General features: G+C 45.1%; 1 protein-coding gene across 2 annotated transcripts; it reads left to right on the top strand.

The window, feature by feature from the left end:
* Window positions 1-474: 474 nt before the first annotated feature.
* Window positions 475-21210, top strand: LOC135899007 (uncharacterized). Of its 2 annotated transcripts, none has more exons than XM_070521325.1 (4): window positions 475-641; window positions 10614-10708; window positions 12332-12388; window positions 20849-21210. In XM_070521325.1, exons 1-4 carry the CDS (start codon window positions 608-610, stop codon window positions 21140-21142), a joined length of 480 nt encoding a protein of 159 aa, XP_070377426.1. In that variant the 5' UTR covers window positions 475-607; the 3' UTR covers window positions 21143-21210. The 2 variants fall into 2 exon arrangements, with proteins under 2 accessions (XP_070377426.1, XP_065284329.1); XM_065428257.2 differs by having other exon boundaries at window positions 480-641; window positions 10626-10708.
* Window positions 21211-21526: the final 316 nt, after the last annotated feature.

The raw sequence follows: 21526 nt of genomic DNA, 5'->3' as shown, positions 1-21526 counted from the left end.
ATTTGTACATCTGTATACACTGTGGACTCCTCTGTTACTGGCTGTGCAAGCATAGTACATAAGAAGCATAATTTATTATCCTCCGTACTGAAACGCCAGTCGCATTTTGTCTCCACAAGTCGCAAATTATCTTGAAGCTCCTTCGTTAAGAGTGCCTAGCGGGACGAAAACAGACACGTATGAGCAGAAGACGCCTTCAAAGCCCTTCCAGATGCTAGCGACCGCGCTGAGGACGTAGCCGAGCTGCGACGAGAAAAGCGCGGGATTTAGAAGCTTCGTGCTTTCATGCACAGCGAAGGTTTCGTCTTTTCAAGTCTTCTTAAAGGTCCTGCGAGGGCCGACAAGTTTCGTGTCCTGGTTTGTGTTTGCTTCTCGCCTTTAAGCGACACGAAAGCGCGTAAATTTGACACGAACGCGTGTTCGCGCGGGACAACGCGTCACTGCCTAAAGCCACATCGCATAGCTGTCCGGCATGTACGCCGATGCGCTCCGTAAGCAAAATGCTCGGCCGACACGTTTAAAGCTGCTTTGCCCTCGGCGAAGAAGAGCGCAATTTAAGCACTCGAGAAACGAAACGTGAGCCACGCAGGCGAAACACGCGACACCAATGGCGGCCCTCACTGTACTACCTGCCCTTTTAGGTAAGCGATTCAAGAAACTGCTCTATAATATACGCAATGCAGCAATCTTGATCACGTCGTGCACCCTGACGGCAGCGCGCTTGTCGCTATTCTTTTCAAAGCTAGAATTTCTTCTCAGGAATTTTATATCACCCGTACACAGCAGCATTTTAAAATCTAGGGTGGCTTGGGAAGCGTGTTGTATATATAGGAACGATGTGGCAAACCAGCAAAATGTCGCGTTGTAATGACTCCCCTTTTTCTACTTTTGTTCAGTTTTTGTAACAGTCAACTTCTGAATGGCACAGTCTGGTAAAGCGTGCAAACAAATAGATGAAATAAAAGGGCTGAGCTATTAGGTTTGGCTGCAGTTCGTCTAGCTTCTCGGCTGTGTACTTTCAGGCCGCCCACTTTTCTCGTCGACAGTATGAGTTTCGACGTTAACGACACTCGCGGTTCTATAGACTACAAGTTCCCTTGTATGTCTTCTTCTACGCTAATTTTTCGTTCTATTCTCCCTTATTGCTGTGTATGGTGCCATGTTTTGCCCATTTATTTCATTTATTTTTCGTTCTGTTTTTTCACACGGACTGCGTTGATCTTCGCGTCTAACTTGCGCACTTCGAATTTTAATTTGTAGACTGCCTATAACAAATCGTAAACTGTTCGAGGTAACGGGTTCGGCAGTACTTTGTGAATGACCGTGTGTTTGTATTTCTAAAGATATCTTTAGTTTGAGTGCACGATGGAGCACGACGGCAGCTATTGCCTTTGTAAGGCACCAATGGCTTCTTGCGTACATTTTAATAAAAACACGATTTCATATTCAGATGCTCTTTTTTTCTTGAGAACGCATTATATATCCCCCTGGAGAATATACGGCCACCTTCAGCACGTCTTCTTTCTTTGCAGTAAATAATTTCCCAACATATGTCGCCATTACGCGGGTCCTTTGAAGGACTATACATGCGATTATCAAGCGTGTATGTCGTTGGTATAGACAAATGGGTAGCTACAAATGCTCTTTTTGTAGAATGCGTGGTTCGAAAATAATCAAGGAGAAACAATTTCGCACTAACAGTAATACGACGGGGAGCGTCTCAGACGAGTATGCTATTGACTAAACATTAACGTACTAATGTTATATTCAAGAGACATATGATAAGCCGTGGATCGACTCATTTGCAGATTCATTCTCGTAGTTGGTAGCTTCACGAAAACATGCGTGACATGCATGACCGCCTGAGTATTTTAGGATGTCCGAGAACTCCGTGCCTCTTAGATCTTTATTCCTTATGTGGAGTGCAGGTAGACAATGCGTAAAGGGAAATTACAGGCGACAGAATCTAAATTACCTTTCAAACCGTTCTCCGTGATTTAGTTTTCTAGAAATTCGGCCTAAGTTTCCTAGGCCCCAGGAGCACCGTGGGATTATCCATGTGTTCTATGCACAGCTTTTTCCCGAGGTCAATCCACTGGCAAAAAGATTGGTAAAAGTCTTTTAAATTTTTTTCTCCAAAATTCCCCAACACCATTGAATGTCTTATGAATTGCATGACCCTTTGAATGTACTCGTATTACTGCGGCATGGAAATACTTTTCTTAAGCGCTAAGGTTCGCGGTTTACGGTTTTATTTCTTTGCTCAGGCAAGCTTTCATAAGGCGCTTTATTGACGTAAGGCTCACTAGACAAACAAAATTTCTTCGCGAGTAATTGCCAGGCAGGTATTTGATAAGTGGTAAGGGTTTCCAACAGAACACATCCGTTCAGACTACGTCAATGCGTACCACACCTAATCGTTCCTTTTAGCAGTGGGGTAAAATGTAAGCGGCTGCTGTATTTGAATAGAACGATGTATTACTCGTAGGAAATCCGAATACTAGCCGTCCAATCATTAGTTGGAGCAGATAAGAAAAATAGTCTTCGGGAATACTTGGGCATCGATATGGTATGAATGAACATTGCTGTTTATGTGCACCGTGGTGCCGTGGAGCAGCAGTACAACACCGGGTTTTTAATGTGAAGGTCTTATGTTCGAATGCTCCTGCACACTACATTTTCGGGCTTGGAGTGGCGCCTGACACCAGCAAACCAAATTACCGAGATCCATTGGGTCGAGGTGCTGCCACATTAGGAAGGCCTTCTAAGCTTCATCAAAGGCAATTCTTTACCAGAACCGAAATTTGCCTCCCTGGTGCAGTATTCGACCGCTACCTCACTCATGACTTCTGCAATTAACCTATGACCCTCCGTCCCCAGCGATTGCGGAACACCTGACCGAGGCGACAGCCAGACCTGCGAGGCGGTAGAAGGTGCTGAGCATTTCTAGATACGGACAGGCCTCCACTGAAGACTTACATTAGCAATATTTAACACGGGGACCCTGTCGTATAAGGCTAGTTTAGCGGGGCTCTTTCAGGAATTAAAAGGCATTGTCTGGGACATTCTTAGCCCTAGCGAGATTAGAAGAGATTGTGACACTTATACGGTGCTGCCTAAGGGCCAGCATCCTCTGCATTATAAGTCATCCAGACAAACGAAAATACGGGGCAGGATGTTAATGGATAAGGACCTCGGGGGCAACATTGACGAACTCTGCAGCATTAGTGAGAGGGTAGCAGTCGTCGTAAAAAGCTGAATAGGAGGTAAAGAATGAACGTAGTAGGAGCCTACCGTAGATGATGTAGAAACGAAACAGTTTTATGAAGAAGCTGAATTATCAATGAGACAAGTGCAAGTATACTGTATTCCTGAGGCGACTTCAATGCAAAAGTTGGAAACAACAGGCTGCGGAACAAGCAATTAGCAACTAAGGCATAGACTATATATACACTAGAGGGGAGATAATGACAGGATTCACGGCAAGCAATAGAGTCCGAATAATTAATAGCTTCTCCAGGAAGCGTAGAAAGAGGAAACTGACCCGGAGAAGTCCCAGTGAAGAAAAAAATGACAGATTTTATACTCTCAGCCGATTCTAGCGTAGTACAGAATAAAATATTGTTAGACGAATTGAGGCTGGTACTCGCGTACAAATATGCAGCTTTAGAACAGAAAGATCAAGTTATCATAGAGGTTATAAATGAAAACATAAGAACGTTGATTTCAAAAACAGCAGTTGCAGTAGGAGGTAAGGCATCAAGGCAACCTATAGGTAAGCTCTTCTAAGTAACAAAGAACCTAATCAAGAAAGGACAAAGCTTGGAAGTGTCTAACTCATGAGATCAGACAAAATTTGTTGAACCGCCAAAATGATCAACAAGAAGAAAGTAGGGGATACTCCAGATTATAACATGGTTCGGTCGCTAGTTGGGCAGATGCACCATCTACCAGCGTAGTTTAGCGCTTCTCCGCTCCGCGACGACAAACATGGCGCTGTGGTCAGAGGCCTGACACAAGCGGTGCCCGTCTTGGGCTGCTGTGCTCGTATTACGGCGAAAAAAAATGCGGCGAAGTTCTCATTTTATCTAAACCGGAAAACGTCTTCACAGTCACACCATCGATTCTAATAGGTGTCTGTATGCAGCGGAGCTGTGTCACATGCGAAGGTAACATTCTTGCCTTGTCCGTCAGCAGTTTATTTTTCTGTTTTAGAGACAAACATACAGAGCTCTTAACGCGGTTTTCTACGGTAAAAATGATCAAATTGAGTCGACGAAGATCTGAACAATTTCTCCACTAACGAAATAGCCCTTCATCAGTGCTTATAAAGGGAGAGCTAGAGTCAAAATTTGTTTTACGAATCAGGATGTAGGTGCTGCATGGGAACGTAATTTGCAAAAGGAGTATTCTCATGCCGCAATATGCCTAATGAAAATGTATTGGTCTAAAGGAATGCAAAATACAATTGAATAAATATTGCACGTGTGGGTGCTGTTATATATAAACTGGATGTATGATAATCGCTGTCGAGCTGTACGCATATTCAGTATATATATATATATATATATATATATATATATATATATATATATATATATATATATATATATATATATATATATATATATATATATATATATATATATATATATATATATATATATATACAGTACCTTTTTTCCGTAAAGCTAAATTCGTTTTTCTGAAAACAACTAAAGCTGTCTTACCTTATTCGATGGCCATGACCTATGATTAACTTAACAATATATGATGACAGTAGGAGCTTCTAACGTGCAAAAAATAGTCTGGCCTCTTATGGTCGTATACCTAGAGGTGAATGTAATTAGGCAATTCTTAGGTCGCACGCGTAAGCCAATGACGCCCAGCTTTTACATCAAACTATAACCTTAAAGTAAACACACGGTCCTTCAACACAACGCCTCAGAGTGCATGAAGCGTAGCGCAAGCTCCTTTTCCTTTTCTGAGTACGCTCAGGAGCCAATTAGGTTCTTGCTCGTCAAAACGGAAGGCAGGAGGGCAATGTATTACCTTGATGATGCTGTTCGTAAGTTCAGGTTGCTGCTGCTTACAAGCGAGCTATTCAGAAGGTCTGGGCTGGAAAGGGGAACAAAGCTCCGCCACTCTGTTCCCGCACAGTAGTCCTTTGCTTCTGAACTAAGGCCGCGCACTTGAATTCGAATTCTATTCTGCTATGTCGCACGTGGACATTTGTCGTCCTACTTCCCCAAACATATTCTATCTTCTCGCACAGAATCATTTTGTCGACCGCCTTTCGACAGGTTAACTTCTTCACTTGTGTACAAATATTCATCCTTCACTCGTTAAACACGCTCATCCTTTTCATTCTCATCCTCGTTGCTTGAAGCACGTGTTCATGTTTGACTCACGGTCTCTTCAGGATTATTTTAGAGACCGGCATCTCGTCAGAGTCTTGCTTGTTCCTTCTGCTGGAAGTTTATTTAGCTGTAGCGTCGAGCAGCATCGAAGGAACAGTGTCACGCATTAGCCGCAGATATAGCTGTGCGATGTGCATAATACGCTGAATGAATTGCTCCTCGAAGTGGCGCTGACACATGGCTAGTGTGGTTGAAACATTTTCTCAGCAGAGAAATCTGAAAGCTCACGTTTTTCGGAAAGTTTTCGTGGCGGAAAGTCTCGTGGCTCCAAAATGAGTTATATTTTAGCCATCGCTTGCATGTTTGTAGCCGAGATTACGCTTATATGCAAAGCAAGTAGTGCCTCTCCTGCTAGTTTTCCTCTTTGCACGAACACTTTCATCTGTCTCGCAGCCTGAAAAGCGTCGTGTTCCCGATCATCAGCCACAGTATTCAAAATTCAATCCTTAAAGGGACAGTAAAGCAAAACAATAAATCAGTTTAGACTAATGAAGCATTGTTTCAGAACCCTGCAGGCAGTCATTTCAAAAAAATAGTTTGATTATTAGATGAGAAAATGAACGTCCAAGTATAGGTATTTGAATTTCGCGCCGAAACCCCAGCGCCGGCACGTCAACGTGACGTCAGGGATTCGAAAGTATGTTTTCGCATTTGGGCCGCGTTGGCTGAATAAAAGTTTCCTAAAGTTGGCATGTTTAATATTTGGCCCCTTTAGGCCACAATGTAGTCAATCTGTGCCGCTATATATAATTAGTAAGCCCTAGAAGATGCCATCAAAATACAAGTCCGTATTTCGTTCTTGTGCTTTTTCTAGCTTGCCAAACGTATTACCGTTGTAAGAGTGGTGTTTTCGGTGTTGTAGAACGGTGATTTAGTGATGCAGAAGAAATTATTTTTCACTTTAGTGTCCCTTTAAACTTCTGAGTAAATTACAAGAATGCGGAGAACTTACGCGACTGCAAGCTTAGTGCACCATGCTGTAATTGCGTTAACTGGCAATATATATGGCCGCTTTTGATAATAAGAAACATCATAAGTTTATGCGCTCTCTCAACAAAATTTAACCTTTTTTCAAGCTTTTACTTTGAAAACAAAGAAGATTTTGACGTCACAGACACGCAATAAAACGGACTCCCTAACAACGACGGGCGTTTCGCGACTGGCTTCTGACCGCAGCGCCATTCCTGTTGTCATGATGCCGAGAAGCCGTGAACTACGCCTGTCGGCACACGTACGCATCTAGCCACCGTAAACGTGGGAAGGATCCAAGAAGCTGTAAAGATGACCGCAGCATGAAATCAGTTAGAAGAAAACTTGGCATCCGAAAAGGAAAGATGTATGCGCCGAAAGATAAGCAGAGTAACCTCTTCAGTAATTGCGGTTATATAGGAAAGCACCACAATAATTCTATACTAGCCTGTACAGTGCCGAGAGCAGCCACGCTACCTTCATTCGAAGTAGTGATAAACACAATGGATGGGCTCCTTCTGTAACTAGCGATGTAGTTACAAGGACTTGCAAGATATGACTGGGGGAAAATGGGCAGTAGAGGATGGAATAACAGACTATTGAAATATGGAGGCGATATAATGCTTGAAAAGAATGCGACCCTCTACAGGCAAAGGCTCACGGCTTCAAGTGTACCAGATAGCTGGAAGAATGCCAACATTTTACTTAGTTCATAATAAGCAAGACGGTAAAGAATGCAGCAATAATACACACATTAGCTTGCTTTCAATATTATATAAAGTTTTCACCAAGATATTTTCCAGTAGAATCAAAGCAAGGCTTGATTTCGGCCAACAAAGCTAACAGGCTGGCTTCAGGAATGAATATTCTAGATTGAATCACATCCACATCATTAATCAGCTCACTGATAAATCTGCAAATTGCAATCAACTTCTGTATATTGCATTAATAGATTAGGAAAAGGCAGTTGATTCATTAGAAATAAAACCAGTCATAGAGGCGTTGCGTAATCAAGGGGTACTGGAGGCATACGTGAATATTTTGGGAAATATCGACAGATTCCACAGGTATCCTAATTCTTCACAAGAAAAGTATCAAGAAAGTGCTCTGGACAATTTATTCAGTGCTATTCACTGCCAATGCTATTCACTGCATGCTTACAAGTAATCCAGCAATCACAGTTGGAAGGCTTTGGAGTTACAATCAACGGGGAATATCTCGCCAACTTTCGGTTTGCAGATTACATCGTCCTATTGAGCAACACTGCGGACGAATAACAGCAAATGATTTAGTACCTTATGCGAGAAAATGTACTAGTGCGTTTGAAGAATAATACGCACAAGACACACGTAATGTAATATAGCCTGGCAAGGGAACAATAGTTCAGGATCGCCAGCCAGCCTCTAGAATTTGCACAGGAGTACGTTTATCTGGATAAATTATCCACACGGGACACTTATCACGAGAAGGAAATTCACAGAAGAATAAAACTGGGTTTGGGTACATACGGCAGGCATTGTTAAATCTTCACTGCGAACTTACCACTGTCATTAAAAAAAAACAGTGTATAAACAGTGTAAACATTCTACCAATGCTAACGTATGGGACAGAAACTTGGAGGTTAACAAAAAGGTTAGAGAACAAGTTAAAGGGCAACTACAACGAAATTGTCGAACGCGTAAGAAGCGCAGGTTCAGATCATTTAGAAATAAAATAGCCTTTGTGCAGAGTCCTACGCTTGAAATATAGGTCAATGCGTCACAAAGCGCTCTTATAATCAATGTTTTTCATACGAACACTGAATAGAAACGCCGCCATGATCACTTGGCGGAAGTGATGTACTATGAAGAATGTGGAGTGCCAGCGCCAGTGCTGTCTGCTGTCCTTGCTTGTATTCCGTTCCGGTGTATCAGTGAACAGGTCCCGCCCGTCTTCCAGCCATACAGTTATTTCACTTTCTTAGCTCCTTCGTGCGCTGTGATACACCGTTGTGCGACCACGGCATTCCTTTAATGCGAAGTATTCTCAGAGTCCAGCCGGTTTTCTCTGTATGCTTCTCTACGTTCAAGAGCAGGGGCTCGACTCGTTCAGCCTCCGCTCGAAGAGCGCATTTCGGCCTGGCCGAGCTAAGGGTGCGGTATAGTGCGGCTTAACGCGGAGGCGATCCACGCATGACGGAGTTCTGCTACATCGGCGAAAATTGGACGCTTTACAATCTGGCGTGGCTGGTGCGGGAATGGAACTTATCCCATCGCACGGCGAAGCAGCTGGAAGAGGGTGCATCGGGCGCTAGCTTGGCTGACCAGGAGCACGCTGTTCGGGTTCATTGAAGCAAGCTTGTTCGCGCCTTCGGCAAGCGAACAAGCTCCCGCTAGCCGCGCACTTGTCCGCTATCACTGCGTCAACAACTGATCGCCACGCTGCTGCGCGCCACGTTTAAAGCGCAGTGAAAAATTTTAGCAATCCTAACGCCTCCGGCATGGCACACCAGACTTCACCAGCCGCTGCCTGGCAAGCTCGAAGCGCCGGAGTCGTCGACCGATCAGACAACTAGCGCCATCTGTAGTAAAGGACGACAAGTAGCTGAGGCTTAGCTGCTAAGCGTGGTACTGCTTAACACGCGGCCAGTCAGGGCCGACTGCCGTCGTGATAAAACTTCACCAATTTCGCTCTGGCGGCAATGTTTCTTACGTCGTTTGCCGCCGCATCTACACCCAGGCCGCCGCGTCGCGTTGTCCTTCGTGAAAATGCACCATGAGGTTCCGGCTCGTTTCTGGTGCTGTGTCATAAAGGATTTAGTTCGTCTACTTCGACACGTCCGATGTAGAGACGCACGAAACAACTTCAAGGTGATGCACTACCAGAAATGATCACTCTGCAATATCGCGCTTGAACACAACTTCCCTTTGAATGTTATCTCTGGTTTTCGTGCGCCATCGTGGCATATAGTAATTGTAGTCACACCAAGAAAGCGTTTTCCAAGCATAAGATGAAGCACCCATCATGATCTGCATGGCAAACACTTTCTTTGGGTGGCTATGACCGTGCTATGACTGTGCTAGGCAACTGGGCTGTTTAACTGTAGCTTATGCAGCTTGGAGAACTGAAGTTTACAGGCTTTCTGGGCGTTGGCTGGTCCGAGTCGCACTTGCGTTCTCCGCCACGGTGCAAGCTTCCGCCCTGAACGCTGGGACAGAAAAGACATATTTGGCTTTCCTCTACTGAGCGTTCTGTACTGCGCAGTTATTGCTCGTGCTCGAGTGCGTATTCGAACACCAGACGGCCACGCAGCTCATCGGCATTATTGTAACAGCTCGAATCACGAGGGCAACAGCGAGAACGCTCACCGAGTGATACGGCCCTCAACAAGCAAATGTTGAGCGAACAATGCGCCTAGCTGCCTAGGCACGATGTGGCCCAATTGAGAGAATAATAGTTCTTCAATATTCACCATATCCCCATCTCTATCGCATTTCCGCCAGGCGCACATGTCGTATGCATAGATACTATTTATTACGTGCTAATAACAAAATTAGACATTTGCCATCCCCGCTGCTTTACCAAGATTACTTTGAGAGAATACAGTGGGCATTTATGTTCAATTGAGCCGAATTCAAATTTTGTTACAGTTGGCCTTTAAGGGCAACCCAAAGAGCGACGGAACGAATAATGTTAGGCGTAACGTTAAGACACACGAAGAGAGTGGTGTGGATCAGAAAGCAAACGGGGATGGTTGATATTCTAGTTGAGATGAGGAAAAAATGGAGCTGGGCAGGCCATGTGATGCAGAGGGTAGATAAATGGCTGACCATTACAGGTATTGAACGGTTGCCATGAAAAGGGAAGTGCAGTGGAGGACGACACGAAATTGGGTGGGGTGATGAAAGTGGGGAATTAGCAGGTTCACTGGTATTGGTTTGGGGTAATTGGTTACAATTTATGACCAATGTTATTGGCGCACCACTTGGAACGCGAACTGTGTCGGTCGTCCACCAGCCTTCGTTCCGAGTAGTGCGCAAATAATATTGATCATAAACTGAAAGCGCAAGTTGGAATCAGCTAACGAAACCAGGGGAAATCGGAAAGTCGCAGGGAGAAGCCTTCGTCCTGCAGTGGACATGTTAATTCTCTGGTGATAATTATGAAACCGTGCTGAGTACTCAGCTATATTTTAATCTTGCTTGAGATAAATATATTCACTTATTGGGAAGGACTTTGTCGTGGCCTTTATTTCAGTCGCTTTTCTCGGAGCGCGGGGACATGCCGAGGACAGAAGTAAGAGACAAGTCGTCGGACCCGAAGTACTTCCGAACACTGCAGTAAGTATCATTCTTTTGAAGCCGATTATTTAATAAAGGTTATGGTGCCCCACAGAAACAAATGCCTAAAGGGCTACTTAAAGCGCTAGTTGCTCTTAGAGCAATGGATGCAGAGCAAATCAAGGTGGACTGTAGGATATTCAATTAGTCTAATAAAGCATAAAACTTGAATAATGCGTTCAGTATTTCATGGACCGCGCATCCACGATCCACACGATCCAGATCCACATGAGGAACAATGCCGCCTCCCTTTCTTCTTTTTTTGCACCAAATTTGGTCTATACGGCTCCTGTAACAACTGCAGAGCAGCTATGCCCGTTTTATGTGATACTCAAAGCCCCCCTATTGAGTACCGAAGCACACGAATATGGAATGTGTTGCAAAAGTCCTAAATGAACCTGGATTTTCCTTTAACCACGCACTTTGGACCTGCCCATCATTTTTATCAAATATAAATGAGGCACCTCCATTAGTTCACCAAGGCACGGTACAAACCTCACATGCAATGCATTACTCTTCAAAATGTACAGAAAATAACGCTCCACTAAACCTTGGCAAAGCTCATAATGAGGCGAGATATGATAAAGTTTCGTCGCGCGGTCCACATAGCGCTGATACCATGCTGAATAACTATAAATTAACTGTGAGGTAGATTTCTCTCGAGACATAGAAAAATATTACTCATAACATCGGTTTTATGCTTTCGGGAACTTGCTTGATAATTTTTTTTTTCACAAAGCCCGTATTTACCTTACGCTCTTCAAATTTTTGTCGCACACGCCTTATAAAGTTGAATCAAGTCCCATATATTGTAACTATTATTAAACAGAAAGAAACATCCAAGCAAAATATATTTTAACAACCTTACGTCTCGGAGTGCGACTGACTCACGCTTCAGGGGTGAATCTAACGCACTCGTTTTTCCTCGTTGTCTTTCTCTTCTCTCGGCCGAAGCCTTTCTTTTCTCCTTTCTCTAATTTCGCGAGTTCTCCATGCTCTCTACTGTTTCGCGCGACGGGCCACCAATTTTGGGCTGGAATTGTCTTCAGCGCCCCCTAACAGTGGCGGTGTGCATGAGAGCTTCGTTCAAGACAGTTGTTTAAACAAGGAAGGAAGGAAAGAAAAACTTTATTGCTCGATTTACAGCTTTCAGCGGCTAACAGAGGTCTTCATGTTTTAGTGAAGTCTCCGTCGTCTTGAGTGGTCGACAAGGCGATTAGCATCTCGTAGCGCCGTAAAAATTTCACCCTTAAAGACGGAGTCGGTTAGTGTGATCGGCAAGGATGTAAAAAGCAGTAAAATGTGAACGTTAATTTTACGGGTGCCAAAAAAAACAATATTTTGAGCGATAGTTCGTGCACGGGGAGTTCGACTCGGCCTCAAGTACGCGATATACTCCTAAATGCGCTGTTGGTGTGCCACATGCTTACGTTTACCGCAGTGTGTACGAGTCAAGACGTCTGAAGCTTTGTTGTGTGGTTTAGGAAATGCTCGCCATGCGATAAAAGCGCTTCTCGCAAAGCTTCGCCTCCCTTGATCAACGAGTTGACTCCGCATGAAGGTTTCTCAAATTTTTTTCATTCTTTCTTTTATTTTTACTAATCATGTTGTCGTTTTCTTCAGATTCGCATACCATTCACGATGTGCCAGGCTAACTTGAACGATCTGGTTCCATGCACGGTAAGTTTATCTGTTCTTTATTGCTTTTGCACGTGCGACATACCATAGGGCTGATATACCAGTCTGCATTTTCTTACTTCTTGGACGTTTTCGAAAAAGTGGCTTGTCACGAATGTTAGTACATGGCATTGCATAACGATTGCGCACTCTCAAACGAATAGCACAAAATAAAAACTTAAACAAATCTCAGGAACGACACAGAAAGGAACAGGAAGGGTGCTGAACCATGATGGTTATCTCTTCCTGCTCTTTTCTCTGTCCTGACTACTATATTTTTAAAATTTCCTTTGTCTTCTGGAATCACGTTTCAATGTCAGCCTAAATAATGATGTTTAATCGTAGCCGGAAATCATAACTTGTGTTCCACAAGGATCAATACTTGGACGTTTGTTTTAATTAGTTATAATTATATTATAGACCTGTGTCACATCCCCGAATTCCGTCAATTAGTTATGCATGCAGATAATACTAACGTATTACTTAAAGCTGCTCCTATTACAGAGCTCTGACTAAAAGCTAACAATTACCTGATGCAACTGTCTTGCAGGTTACAACAAGTTAAGTTGCAAATGAATTATTCTCAAACAAAATATTTAATCATTGTTACTGCTAATAAACTACGTAATAGCAATATAGCTATTTTTTTTAAAATAGGACGATAGAAGAGGTCTCGGTGTCTGGTTCCAGGAAGATTTGGCCTGGAACATGCACGTAGACAAAATTGCTATGGAACCAAGTAGACCTGTCCGTTGCTTCTATAGACTGAGCACCCTGGTTACTCCGTGGTTGCAACATTACTTGTACTACGGACTTTTTTGTCCTCGCTTAACTTATTGCATATGAATTTGGGGCACTACTTCGCAAAAAAATAATAAATTGATTTTAGGGCAAAAACGTCATACGTGCATTCGAGGGATATCGTAGCCTTGTACAAAACTTTAGAACCAAGTCATGCTTTATAAAACATCCTATGTTGAAAGCAAACCAGGTATAGTTTAAACAAATCACAGCATATCCTGAATGTACCTACCAATCTGCATTACAGCTTGCGGCAACATTATATGAGAACACTTAAAAAAAGAAACAATTACGGAAAACAACTAGTTAGTTACAAGGCGCCTACAATGCTAAATCGCCTACGTAATTTTCATAATGAAATTATGGAAGGGTCGGATAAATCATATAAAACTTTTCTCAATGTGATCAATACAGAGTTCGTCTGAACAGAACCGCGATATAAATTGTCAGTCTTTTCTTTCATTTGTTTTCGGCTTATAGTTTGAAACAAAAAACCTGAAAATTTACCTTAAGTGTATTTTTTTGAAGTCATGTTCCTTATTTTCCTTTTCTTTTTTTAAGAAAGTATTATTTCGTATCCATACACTCCATTTGATTTCCGTATATGTTTAGGATTTGTATGCTGCGTACGGCCCGCATGCCGAATCGTTGTAGGAGCAGAAGCCTTTGTCAGGCCACGTGGCCTTTAGCTTCTGCCTCCTTTCTGTTGCAAACAGGAGAAATAAATGCAAATCCAAATATTCTTGAACGTACAAATGCGCTGTTCAGGACAAGGTCTTTTGAACTCGCTGCAACAGGCTTGACGTATTTCGGATTGTGATTGAATTAAATTTCCGATCTGTAGTCACTTCCACATAAAAACGACGGTTTGTTAAGTGAAATGTAAACGTCCTATATATATCAAAATTCTATGACATGATACATCTACATGCTGAGAATATGCAGCAATAATTGGAAACTAAAGGTGTAATCAAAATATAATCGAAAATGAGAATATTTCCCCTAAAGCATGGTGCGATGTACTACTTACGTCTATAAGGCGTTACCGCTGTCGGTATCTCCTTACGCTATTCCGTGCCGGCGCCAAGTGCCATCAACCTGAACTGTCATGCCATCCGCCAGAAAGGGTGAAGTGGCCGAGTGGAAATTCCAAATGCGAGGAGGAGAAAAAGTGCCGAGTTGTCGTTGTTGGGGGATTTGAGCATGCGCAGGGCGGAAACGCTGATTAGAGAGAATGGGGAACATAATAACTTAGGGTTCACAATGGTGGAGTGACGCCTTTTGGTCACAATGCGAAAAGTAGTGCACATACTGCCGCGACGGCAGGCGGGGATTTCGAAGCTAATAGCTGATGCTATTAGCTGAAAACCAATAAAACTAAGAAACTAAGAAAAACTATGAAAAGTTTCTTAGGATGTGCAGATCTCTGTGTACATGGTGCCAGACGTTGAAAAGAAGGGGCATCTAAATTGAATTCGGAGTGCTTGGAGTAAACAATGTGATATAGATGCTAGCTATACCAATGCACCTTTCAGTCATTCACATCAACAGGGCCGTGGATCGAGTGTAACGCGATGGCGTTTGATGCGTTACGGCACACATTTTAGCGAAGACATAGCTGCACCAATCCAACGTCGATTTTCTGCACGGGCGCTAGCTTTTCTAGGCGGGTCACAGACCCTAACAACAGTACGCGGAGGTTCGGATGGTAAACTTCGTGAATCTTTCTTGAAAGAGGAGGTGGTACACCATCTGAAACAAACAATTTCCATAAGAATCCACGCCCGTTGCTGGTTCAACGACGGAAGGAGCGTCAGCGGAGTAGGAATGAGTCAATGATGCGCAGAATAGCGAAGAAGGGACAGTAGCAGCAGACTGGCGTGTCCGAGGTTATTCCAGTTGAAATCACGATGGCAGACAGATATGTCAGTGCGTGCAATGGCAGTGCGCAATGGCAGTGTAGTGCACAGACAATGGCAGTGCGTGCTGTTATCTCGTACGATTGGGCACCTGTTCCCTGCACTGAAATTCCCGCCCTCGGGATATCGTAAGAAGCCAACAAACACTGACACAAAAGACAACATAGGGGAAATTACTAGTGCCTAATAAATGAAACAAAGAAACGATAAAAAATGGAAATGAAAGTGGATGAAAAATCAGCTTGCCGCAAGTGGGGGAACGATCCAACAACCTTCGCATTTCGTGTGCGATGCACTACCAATTGAGCTACCGCGGTGCCGTTTCCCCGCCCATTTTCTTGGGTATTTATGCTTCCTAGTAGAACACTGGGAGTATTAGCCAGCGCCACCACTCTCATACCTTGGCGGCGGATGTAGAACTTTTCGTTTACCACCCTCGGGACGTCACTTCCACAACAATGCTGAGGTTGAGCAGGATGTGCGACAATTCGTTGCATCGCAGGGGACCGAGTTTTACCAGTGTGATTTCTTCAATCCGATTGCACGCTACGACAAATACCTCAATGTCGGTTGTGACTAGCTTGTTCTGGGTACAGTGCATGACATAACGTTATCGTGCTTTTCCAACAAAAGCACTAATTATGAAGAAAAACATTGCAGTGCTCTTAAACCAAGGTTTCACTAAAATGTAAAGAAGTGCGATTGTCACTGTCTTGCGAAATTTATCGCGCAGTGTACACAAATGATCGACTAAAGATCAAGTCAAGCCGTCTGCGCTCTTAAATAGGATACTTATATCCAGTGAGTATTGATTTAATAAGGAAAAACACTGGCAAACTGCAAGACTTAGCAGGACGTATACAATATTAGCTAATTTCACTTCCGCACCTTTTGCATACCAGAGTACATCCTATTGGGGTAAGAAAATACCAGGCGATCTTGCATTTCCCATTGCAAGGCACCTTCGTTTACCAGCTAGTAAATTTTTTCCAGTTGAAGATACGCGCTCTCAGCCTGGACACCTCTCTGGAGCACACATCTATTCTTTAGAGTAGGGCTCTTAGGTGCGCGATCCTGGGGTGAGCGTCGGCGTTGTCCGATGGCGCCGGCACAACCGAGCGAACGAGCACTGCGCAGAATGAAAACGAACGCGAAGCGCAGTGAAAGATGAAAGAAAGGCGATAGCGCAGGAGAACGGGCAGCGGAACCATGAGGCAGAAAGAGGAGGAGGGGCGGAGGAGAGACGGCGTGCGCATATACAGAGTTGCCAGCGGCCTAGGCAACTGCAGCCGCGTGGGAAATCTCATCTGCGCTTTCAAGGGGTAGGGGGGAAGGGTGCCATGACGTGGGGAGGGCTGCACTGGTCCTCTGCGTCAGCTTCTAAGGTCATTGCGTGGTACCAGCGTGTGTGACGGGAATCACTGCTCGTGCAAAGCGCATTGGCTAACGGCTTCGATCCAAACTCGATCTGACGCTCCCCCGGGTGCTTCCACAGCTGACACTTCATGTTGGCACGACTTCCCCGCAACGAAGGGCCGCTCTCGTCGTTGGTGGTATGAAATCCGAAATAGAAAAGCGTAAAGCTGTACAAGAGATGGTTGTCCGGCGACAATGGCTACGATATGGATACAAAGCGCTGCGTGAGCCGAGGTATGTCTGCGACGGCTGCTGTGAATCACACCCAGGCGTTACGCACGCGCTGCCTCACTCGCGGTTAGCGAGGCAGACGCGTCACACTTCGCTAGGTTTGGAACGTGCCGCGCAAGACAGACAGTCCGTGCCAGCCAATATAACTCGAAATGGAAACACGTATAGAAATTCGCTCAAATTTAGCATTAGGAAGTACTGCAATCGGGGTCATTTTATTTTTTTCGCGTACTGTATGACTTGCGTTGGACATGCAGTATTTCCCCCACTTGGGAACACTCAAGGTATGTCTCAGCAAGGGTAATGGCAGGTATGGGGGCAAATTGAGCCGACAGGTTGCTGAAACGAGACACTGCATAGAAGACAATTTTGATAGTTGCTGTTTCAATCTGGCTAGCGCCCATTCCGCTTTCAATAACCGGAGCTCCCATAATGTTTGGGGCGTCAATAACAGCGGCACGGACTACAGCTTCCGCTTTGCGCATGGCTTTGAAAGCGAGTTACATAAAACCACGTACAGTGTTAACGCACACTTAGAGGAATTTGTTGCTTTTTTCGATGCTCGCATCATGGAGTACAGTGATTTGAAGATGTTCGTTTGAAGTACAGAAAAGATATGGGTTTCAGATATTTCCTATACTATTCAGCAAGAAACGAGGCAGTGAAACCAATCACAAGGGTTATCTAGTTGTCAAGTTAGAATAAACGGTGAATCGAATAAACGAAAAGTGGTCCTCTTAGAAAACTGAATTGTTAGTGTTTCCCTAGTTCGTAGCAGCAATAACGCGGAGCTAATAATAAAAAAAAAACAGCAGACAGAAAGAAATTGTCAGTGGTGCACAAGAGCTCACAATACGTTTTATTTTTTCTATGCTCTTTTTCGCTTCTTTTTTTCTTTTTACGCTTCTTTCGCCCTTTTCGCAGTCCGTGAAGCTGTTGTATGATATGGGCGCATTTAGGCACGAAGCGGCGGTAGAAGTTTAGCAGTCGCTGAAATTCACGTAGTTATCGCTTCGTGGTTGGCAGTGGGAAATCTTGTATGGCCTGCACTTTAGATGGGTGGGGCCGTACTCTCCAGCTTAAAATGATGTGGTCCAGAAATGATAACGCAGACACGCCGAGTTCGCTCTTTATTGCATTGACTACAACGCCGTTCTCAGATAGGCGCCCAAAAACAATCCGCAGGTGCTCTTCGTGTTGCTCTGGGGTGGTGATCGCGATAAGCAAGTCGTCCACGTAGGCGTGACATAAATTCAGGCCCCGCAGAACACCATCGATAAACCTCTGAAACGTTTGACCTGCGTTGCGAAAGCCAATTGGCATGCGCAGGAATTTGAATAGAGCAAAGGGTGTAGTGATAACAGTCTTGGGGGCGTCTTCCGGTGACACAGGTATATGGTGGTATGCCCACACAAGATAAATCTCTGAAAAACGTTTGGCCCCACGCAGACCTGCCAGTATGTCGTGAATATGTGGCAAGGGGTACCTGTCGGACGTTGCGTCACTCTTCAGCGCTCGATAGTCCCCGCAAGGGCACCAGTCACCCGACGATCGCTTAGGAACCATGTTAAGGGGAGATGCCCAATGACTGGATGAAGGTTGGATGATACCCAGCTCCAACATATGGTCGAATTCCTGTCCTGCCACCACCAGTTTCTCAGGCTACAGTCGACGTGGTCGAGCGTGAACCGGTGGTCCAGTAGTAGTAATGTGGTGAAAACGTCGTGTTTTACTGGGGAGCCCACTTGGCGCTGGCGTGTCAGGTCAGAAAATTCGCTCAGTATAGGTGAAACGAACAGGGCCTGCTGGCTTGATCAGCCAAGGGCTGAGCGGCGTATGTCTTGAAGGCTTGCCTTTTACATCGTTTTGTGACACAGGGTCCTGTAACCTCCGGTTACGCACGTCGACTACCAGTGCGAAGCAGCGCAAAAATTCGCTGCGAGAATGGCGAATTTCACGTCGGCTACTATGAAAATCCATCGTAGCGTTCTCTGCAGGCTAAGACTGACGATTAGGGAACAGTTTCCATACGTGGCGATGACCGTGTTGGTGACTGCTTGCAAAGGCGATGTGTTCGGCTCCTTTCGGTCCGCGGGCGATGCTGGAAGTACGCTCACTTCAGCGCCTATGTCGACGAGGAACTGGAAACCGTTGTTGCGGTCGGTTAGCAAAAAGACTGATGAGCGACATTCTTGCATGGTAGAAACGCTGGTCACCCTCAGCGCCTTCCCGGGGCGTTTCCTGAGAGCTCGCAGGGTGGTACGCATTAGCGTGCAGCAGTTGCCGAACTTGCGATGGTACCAACATAGTTTTTGGCGTTTCATAGACGACTGCGGAGCACTCTGGCTGGTTGACCGTGACGCGGTATGGAGGGTGGCCACAGAATGCACGAAATGGGAGATTTCGTTCTTCATCTTTTGAAGCTGCTCATGTGGAGACAGCTCCTTTACGACGGCCGCGACAGATGTGGGAGCTACCACCAAGCTTGCCAGCTAACTCGACCAGCTTCGATAGATCTTTCTCATTTGAGGCAGTCATGACCATTCTGATGTTCGGGGGGATTTTCTGTAGAAATATTTCTCAGAGCAGCAGGCTGTCAAGACCATCCAATTTGCTGCCCAATCATTGCTGATTATGACGCAGCAGCTACCTTGGCTACCTGTCGCCGAGGTTCGCTTCGTGGAGAAGCTGTTGTAGCCGTTGGCTTTCGAGGGGCGTGATTCTGCGAATGAGTGTTGCCTTCAACGCCTCGTAAACGTCGTCTGCTGGTGGAGAAAGCAGCAGGTCTCGAATTTCGCTAGTCATTCTACCTGAATGAACCATAATGTAGGGTCCGCAGACCAAAACGGAGGCAGTTTGACGGAGAGTGTCGGAATTTCGGTGCCTTGAGGTGTGTCCATAGCGCTTGCTGCTCGTCCGGGTCACTAATTTAGGGCGGGACGCGAGCACAGCTGGAAATAAGCAGAAAGAAGCGAGTGATGCGTCCCTGAAAAACAAGCAACAACTAACTTTAATTTTGTGTTCGTTCAGCCTCTACGGCTCGGTTGCACACCCTCACACCACTTCCCTTTCCCGCACCGACCGCGATAATATTTTATCGAGTCACAAGGGAAAAGGGTGTCTGGCTACTGCTGCACGGCCTTGAGGCCGTCACAACCCATTTGTGTTTCATCAGCTTTTAAAAGATAACTAACGCCTGTGTAGGGGCGTTGGGGAGTTGATAAGAAACAATTGCTGTGACGTACTTACTAGCGTTAACAAGGCTAACGTAAAAAAATGTGGCACAGGACGGAGCACTCTGTCCTCTCCCACCTATTCTTCCCCTTAGTCTTAGCGCTGGTAACCATGTCTCAGGAAATGCATCAACACCAACTAGCCCAACCTTCTGCGTTGATAAGAAACCATTGGTTATCGGGATCAGTGACACAAATAGCGTACTTCTGCACTAGTAATGCTTACTGACATCAAAGTAATGCAATATGGACCTCTGCAGTGACCGGCTTTAGCTTGGTAAATCTTGGGGTTCATCACGACACATGGCTGAACCGATACATGGACACGTGCTACGTGGCTCCGATTGGGAAGTTAGTGACATGTCCTAGCAGATCTATTGTTCAGTACATTTGCCGATGAAGTAGTCGCAAGAAGCATTGTTGAAACAGTGCAGCCTATAGAGGTTTCATATCTGTTAGAAAGATGTATCTTACAACACACTTATTGAGAAAGATGCGCGTATAACCACCGGCACATTTTCACAAGTTGTTTTGGGGGGCTGCGAATACTGCTGCGACACTTGTACCTGGACCTACTGTCTTTATTTAACCTTGCGTCACCCTTTGCGCGCGCAGCCTGGTACTGGCATCACCGCCTCATGCACGTGCGACAAGCGCTAAGCTCATTTATTGACGCCGCGCTACCTGTCACCCCATTTGATTTTCTCAGAACAGAACGGGGTGTCCGTTATATTACTTTAGCCTCCAACCCAACAAGAATTCCATTTATCGAACGTGATTCGTTCATGTGGGAAGTAATCTGCAACGATCATGATAAAATTTTTCAGCTCAACATTGACATCTGCTTTTTCAAATCCATGCAGGTGTCACCCTTGGCAGCAGACTGTTTCCAAATGAAAGGATCCTGCTGCAGGGGATCGTGTGTCTGCAACTCCTATCCCAACCCGTGCATCCTAGACGGCGGTCCGTACTTGATGGGGCGCCGGAAGCGTGCGGTTTTCGAACAGAGCCATACCCGTGATCCACATAGATGCATGGACTACTGCAATGACCAGTGCCGGATACCAAACTGTTTGCCAGGAACTAGCCGCAGCCGGTGCCAGCCGGAATGCTTGGCGCTTTGTATCCTGGAGTGTCAACAAACACACGCTGAATGACAGGCTGAGAACACTGTTTGGTGTTCAGCATGCTTCATATAAGTCTGCAAATAAAAATGAACAACAGAGCTGAAGCGTTGACAGCAGTTATTCTCTTCTAGCACCACGTGCTACTCGGAGTTTAGTATTCCGCGTTACTCAATGGTCGGGTAAAGGTAAAGTTATCATGACTAAAAGGATGCCTGTTCGCCTGCGCACAGCTTCGCGTGTGTGCCGATTCTCACTGCGATAAAAAGGTGGCAGCCCCCTCCTTCTCCTCCGCCCCTTCTCCTCCTCCTCCTCCTCCTCCTCCTCCTCCTCCTCCTCCTCCCCCTCCTCCTCCTACTCGTACTCTTTCCGAGAATAAATAATATCTAGGCACAGCGTTAGTTGATACTGTCAAGT

This window comes from Dermacentor albipictus, chromosome 7 (assembly GCF_038994185.2).
Source record: "Dermacentor albipictus isolate Rhodes 1998 colony chromosome 7, USDA_Dalb.pri_finalv2, whole genome shotgun sequence".
Taxonomy (NCBI): Eukaryota; Metazoa; Arthropoda; class Arachnida; order Ixodida; family Ixodidae; genus Dermacentor; species Dermacentor albipictus.
Note: the sequence above shows the minus strand (reverse complement) of the source record. Positions and strands in the feature narration are given on the sequence as shown.

Excerpts from the sequence above, each read along its gene's own strand:
- LOC135899007 (XM_070521325.1), top strand. The coding sequence starts at position 608 with ATGGCGGCCCTCACTGTACTACCTGCCCTTTTAG. Across the intron at positions 10,709-12,331 it reads AAGTACTTCCGAACACTGCA|ATTCGCATACCATTCACGAT; the intron begins GTAAGTATCATT and ends CGTTTTCTTCAG. Across the intron at positions 12,389-20,848 it reads ACGATCTGGTTCCATGCACG|GTGTCACCCTTGGCAGCAGA; the intron begins GTAAGTTTATCT and ends AAATCCATGCAG.